The sequence below is a fragment of the Tasmannia lanceolata genome, unplaced genomic scaffold (assembly GCF_043159265.1).
Source record: "Tasmannia lanceolata isolate RefF3 unplaced genomic scaffold, GAP_Taslan_0.1 ptg000020l, whole genome shotgun sequence".
Classification (NCBI taxonomy): domain Eukaryota; kingdom Viridiplantae; phylum Streptophyta; class Magnoliopsida; order Canellales; family Winteraceae; genus Tasmannia; species Tasmannia lanceolata.
In genome coordinates, this window is record NW_027518697.1 from 32,906,766 (window position 1) to 32,913,041 (window position 6,276).

Here is a 6,276-nt window from a genome sequence, read left to right on the forward strand (position 1 = left end):
TTTACACCCCACAATCAATTGTTTAAACCAATAATGTGTGAGATATCATTGTTTTAAACGCCTAATAATTTAGAACTCAGTTGAGAAAACCACTGCGCAATTCAACCAGTGAGGATTCATCTGAAGATTATGAAGTTATATGGGAATGGCCTAGCATTATGTGTAGATATATTTTTTGAGAAATTTTACTGTTTTATACCCTATAATGTACAGCCTTCAATTTGTACCTAGAAAATGGTTGATTATATAACAGCTCCGGCGTTGGATTTGCGCGTAAGAAAATTGTTTACTCTCTATATTTCTCTCCATAAATGAAGTTTGCAACAGAGGTTTCATTTTAGATGCTACTTTCATGCCATTTACAAATGGGGTATCCTTGATCTTTATTGCACTGGGGGCAATTATGAAGCCAAGTTTTGTTCTGCCTAAAATGGGTATCCTTGATCAACCACACTCACTGTCAAAAAGTATAAAACTATATAAATATAAAGCTCCAAAAATATCCAACCATCATATAGCAGCTGCAGAATATAAAGCTAATACAGCCCAAAACATCCACAAAGAGACTCCGAATATAGAAAAGGAGTCGGACCCAAAAAATTGAGCCATTAGCAAATAACTGCATCCATCTACTGCTCTGGAGGAGGTGGTGGCGGATAAGAAGAGGAATTGCCCGGGTGCTGACTCGACGGACCACCGGAGAGGTACTGATAAAGGGTAGAGAACTGGACGTCAACTTGAGTGGAGAGCGACTGGAAACACGTAGACATCTCTGTGTCAACATGGGTAGTCCGCTCAAACTGCGTGGTCATAGATCGCTCAAGGGCCTCCTGCATGGCTGCGAAACCCTGAGACAAATCCGAAGAGGCATAGGGCGCCGCAGGGGCCTCAGTGTCCGGAGCGTCCTCGTCTTCTTCTTCATCAGGGTCTACGGCAACTTCTTCATCAGGGTCAACGGCAACAACTTCATTCGCAAGTGCCATGCGCCGGAAGGTCCGATCATCAAAAGGAGCGGTGGGAGTGTCGGTTGCCTCACTCTCCAGAGTGATACCGAAGTGGCGAAATATAAAGGTAAGGAGCATGCCATACGGCAGTGAGGCGCGGTGTCGAGAAAGAGTCTGGAACATGAAGTGAAAGATGATGTATGGTAGACAAAGCCGGCGACCCTCAAGGATGCAATATATGAGGTATGCCTCAAGGGGTCGGATGGCATCGGTCATGCCACCGCGTGGGGTGAAGTTGTTGAACATGAGGTTATGAAGCATTTTGGCCCCGGGTATGAGGTCAGAAGTTTGCACAAGCATGTTGGGCCGATAGTGCTTGGTAATTCGGCCAAACACAGTGTCGTGATCAAGATCTGGGAGGGAATGGATCCCATTGCTTGGCCAAAAGTTATGGTCAAAGCCGTTGGAACTAATTGCGAGAATCTCAGCAAGTTGATGAATATAGAGTTTGATGGGGGTGTTCTTGACACGAGATTCAATTCGGAAGTAAGAGGGAGTGATAGTGGGATTGGTATAGAAAAGACGAACTAACCGAGGGTAGACAAGCTCGTTGAGATGAAGAAATTGGGTCCACCCACCGGCATCAAATCGCGCTTGAAGGTCGAAATGGTGGAGAACGTCGGGCTCAATGAATCGGCCGGTGAGGATGCCCCGATTAGCCAGTTTTGGCCATGTCTTCTTCGCTTGGGCGGAGGAGAAGTATGAATCGGAAATAACCTCAGTTTTCGGAACCGGAGCTTTAGCCTTGGCTTTCTTTCTTGATGGTCCTTCATCGTCTCGCCCGCCGGAGGAACCGCCAAGGTTTGAATTTTTCGTTCTAGGCATGGTTGGAAAATTAGGGTTTGAAGAGAAGGAAAAAAAGAGAGAAAAAGAGGGATTTGAAGCCCTAAATGAAAGAATATGATGAAAGAAGGGGAGAGAAGGAAGAAAAACGGGTTGGATGTAGGATGGAGAGGAGAGATTGAGGAAAAGAAGAGGAAGGGACACCTAAAAGATGGAAAAATGAGAGAAAGAGGAAAGGGTTTCAAGAAAAATGATGTGGGTAAGGTTTAGGAGAGAAATGTAGGGTTTCGTAAGGAAGAAGAGGATCGAGGATGGAGGGAGGATGGATGGTGGATTTAGGGAAAAAAAAAGAAAAACAAAGGAGGTTTTTGAGATAGAGGAGAAAAAGGGAAAAAAATGAGAAAAACCGAGTCCGTCCACTCATTATGCGCGCCTGGGCCGACTCTCGGAATTCCGTAAAAACATTCGGAATTCCGAGACCTTTTTTTTTGCCTAATTGGGTTACTGCGGAATTCCGAGTAAGAACTCAGAATTCCGACCGCGGAATTCCGAGTAAGAACTCAGAATTCCGACCGCGGAATTCCGACAAAATTCGCGGAATTCCGCAGTAACAATTTCGTATGTTGGGGTTTCGTATATGGCTACTGCGGAATTCCGAAACTTTTCTCGGAATTCCGCAGTAGAGTTTCTACGATTTATTTAATTTTTTTTTTGGTTCAAAACTGATTAATGGCTAGAAATTTACTTTTATAAGTTCGACTGAAGTAATCAACTTTCGGCTTACATTGGATCTCAAAATCTAAAACAAATTTATAGACTACAAACCATCATCCATGTATTTGATAAGATCCACATATAGAACAACAGAGATGTTTTCGTGTTGGAATGTGTACCACTTACATATCCGTGTAAAGCCTATCTTATTTACAACAGCATTTTCTGGTGGTTGGTACAGAAAGACAAACCAAATACAATGTTGATATGAAAAATGATTTTTAGCATCTTCCCAGCCTTTACCCACATATAAACATTACAAGGATATTGTTTCTTACAAGCCTACATTTTAAATGGAATTCAACCTCGCCAAGCCTGCCTGTTCATCAACTCCTACAAGTTCAGAACCGTGCCACACCGCCCTTCTAAGAAATCCTCCAACAATTGTCCTCTCATCAGCTCTATATCTGCCTGACTGAACTCTGGCGGAACGTCACGTGCCAGGCAGTCCATCTCCTTAAGCACAAACAGCCCGCAATCATTACTGCAAAACAACAACACATCATCGACCACGCTCTTCCACAATTAATTTAAACTTCCAAACTGATTTTAAGTGAAATTTATTACCTGTTGAGTTGTAAGGGCCTATTCTCGACTTCCACCACACTAAACTTGCTTACATCGAAGTCCCACATACTTATGTATAGCCGTTCAAGGTATCGTATCTATAAAACAATCCATACAAGCTAAAGATTTTATATACATTGAAATATAACCAAGGAAAGTGGGACCCGAACTCACCAATGGTACAACATCTCTATAGTAGATCTGCTCTCGCAAGGAGTTGAAGATGTAGAACTTCTCGTCCACCATATCGAGGACCAGGCGAATCCAATGCTGAGGGACATGCAGCGGGAATAAGACTCTTTTTAGGGTATCCGGCGGGTACTCGTTTAATCGTTTCACAAACTTCATAAGACTATCGGAGCCAGTGTAGTCTTTGCTAGTTAGACAATCCTAAAAAAATAATACAAGAGAAGTTAATGGAGTGAGCAAAACAAATTCGAACCTTGTGAACAACCACCTATAAAAAATAACTTCTGATTGGGAATGAAAACTATCTATTCTTACATAGAGGAAGGTAGTAATGGCCACACAGGCTCTTTCTCCAGGCTTTCTTTTATTTTCGTCCCGAACGTTTAGATATTCGGCGTATACATTCATAATCTACGTAAAATAACATATAGAGATTTGAGACAAATATCGATGGTGAAAGAATTCAGCTCTAGAATAAATAACCAAATTATTTACCGGAGAACTTAACCACTCAATGGGGTTGTTAAGGATAAGCAAGTCCTCGGCACACAGGAACTCGTCGTTGACCTGTATAACTCGTTCGCTGCAAAACACCTGATAGTTTAGGATTTACAAAGGCTAGATAACTATATTGGAAAAGGGCTTCAATCCAATTTACCTTGGGGGAAGCGCAAGAACCTTAGGGAGCAACCGATGGCATTGCGGGTCTGCCACCAGCAATGCTTTATCATTGACCTTCTTAGTCCCGAAAGCCGTATACGGTGAACTAGTGTATTGAGAGGGTTTACTTTTCCTCAAACGCAGCTTCACTCCTCTCTCAATACTCCAAATCACTTTTGCCACAGGTTTTAGTGGACTGTCGGGGATGGAAATCACATTCCGTTTTATTTCCTCCTCCAAGGAATCCTGGCTCGGAATGACTACCACCCCTCCGTCATCCCCTCCCACCATCTCCCCCTTTCCTTCATCCTGCGATTCGGCCTCCATTCCACCCGAGGCAATGATCCTCTTAAGCTCGGCTATTTCATTTTCATGTCGTACTGACCTCCTTTCAAGTTCTCTAACCCTCTCCACTAACAAATCAAAATCAGCCTTGCTTATAGACACATGGTCTTCCTTCACTTCCCTATCAACATCTCTTTTTCTCCCTGTCCTCCCCTTAAAAGGTATGCTCCTCTGAAAAGTGGAAATGGAAAATTAGTAACATATCACTTAGAGAATGTACTATATAGTAATTGAATATAGACTTAAAATTCAGTACCTTAAGTAACATATCACTCAGAGACGCTATCGTTTCTTTCTCTAAAATCCGAATGTCTTGGAGGCATTCCTCAACTGTTGGGGCAGTCGCAGAAGCTTCTTTCTTATAAATGTATCAACAATAGAGAAAATTTAGATAACTTGAATATAACGACCCTATGCAAGAAAGAGAGTGATTTTCGTTACCTCTCCCATCACAGTATCAGCCTCATCTGCCGTGAAAGATAGCAGGCCCTCTTCTCGAGGAAGAGGTAGTAGGCACCTCACAACCTGAAATCGAATAGTTAATCTCGGTTAGAAAAAGTGAGTACTAAGGGAGTACAGAAGCTTTAGGTCTAACCTGGGTCTTCTTTAGCCTCCCATCACGGATCTGTCTGATAAGGGCTGCATGGTCACTCCTCCGTGTATCGATCCCTGTGATCCACTTTAATAGGCGTGGATGTGCATCTGGAGCTGAAGGTGCCCACAAGGTAGTATGCTCAAAGAGCCACACCTGGAATGAAGACAGACAGTCAACCTTTAAAGAACAAAAAACCAAACTTACAAAAGAGTAATCATGTATATAATATATGTACTCTTCACCTGTAGCATAATAGCGCATCCGGTGATATATCCTGTCTTTCTGTTTTTCGAATATGAATCCAATGACTCTACCAGGAAGTCGTAGACAGGGTATGTCCAAGCAATTCTTCCCACGGTCTCTGCTCCTAAGTAGGGGAAGAGGCAGGATTTCGTCCTGTGATCCACAGGGTCAGCTCGGGCAAAAAGCACACAGCAGCACAGAAGCAGCAACACATGTCTCACTGTTGCGTGGACCGATGCAATCTCATCCGATCTGGACTCCGCCCTTATAACATCTGTAATCTCACCAAATCTCACATCCTCCGTCGAATCCCAGTCTATTCGTATTCTATCTCCTACAAGGCTTAGGCTTAATGCCAATGCTAAATCTCTTACCTCAAAGGGGAGTAATATACCACCTATTTGAAATGCCCTAGACTTGGGTATCCAAGATCGCACAAGGACGGTCAAAATTGCCTTGTGCAATTTCAGACCTTCCAAATTAAGCAAGGCTCCAAATGGGCCGCGCTCTAGCATATCGGTATGTGCTTTCCTCAACTCAAGGGACCTGAAGAATTCGGCAAACTTAGAGGGGCAGCATCTCGACGTAGCATAAGACGCCTGCAAAACAAACCATTATTAGATATATATATATATATATATATATATATATATATATATATATAACATTTTAAAAAATACAAGGCTTAAAAGAATAACGGAGGCATTACCATGGTTTGATGAGATGATCACTAGGGGGAAAAGATGGAATCAAATCCACTAAATCAGATTTCGACCTGTTCAAACATAATGTGATGAAAAAAAGTTAACAACTGATTTAAACCAACTAATTTCTCAAATATTTCGGGTTTAAAATAATGATTTCCGATCAATTATTGGTTTAAACTATTGATTTTTCAAGAATTAGGGGTTTAAACAAATGCTATATATCAAATATTGTTTTAAACAATTGTTTTTCAAATATTAGGAGCTGATTTCAAAAATATAAAGGGTTTAAACAAATGATTTGTCGAAAAATATTGATTTAAACCATTTATTATTCAAGATTTAGGGGTTTAAACCAATGATTGCTCAGAAATTAGGGGTTTAAACCAATACTTTATATCAAATATTGGTT

The 6,276-nt window shown here is 41.7% G+C and overlaps 1 protein-coding gene across 1 annotated transcript; it reads right to left on the reverse strand.

Moving 5' to 3' along the window:
* Positions 1-3,165: 3,165 nt before the first annotated feature.
* LOC143854023 (uncharacterized) lies at positions 3,166-4,652 on the reverse strand. Its single transcript, XM_077363728.1, has 3 exons — positions 4,579-4,652; positions 3,633-4,493; positions 3,166-3,518 (listed from the first exon to the last, which is right to left on the reverse strand). The coding sequence occupies exons 1-2, from the start codon at positions 4,588-4,590 to the stop codon at positions 3,972-3,974; spliced, it is 534 nt and encodes a 177-aa protein (XP_077219843.1). The 5' UTR covers positions 4,591-4,652; the 3' UTR covers positions 3,166-3,518; positions 3,633-3,971.
* Between the last annotated feature and the right edge of the window lie 1,624 nt (positions 4,653-6,276).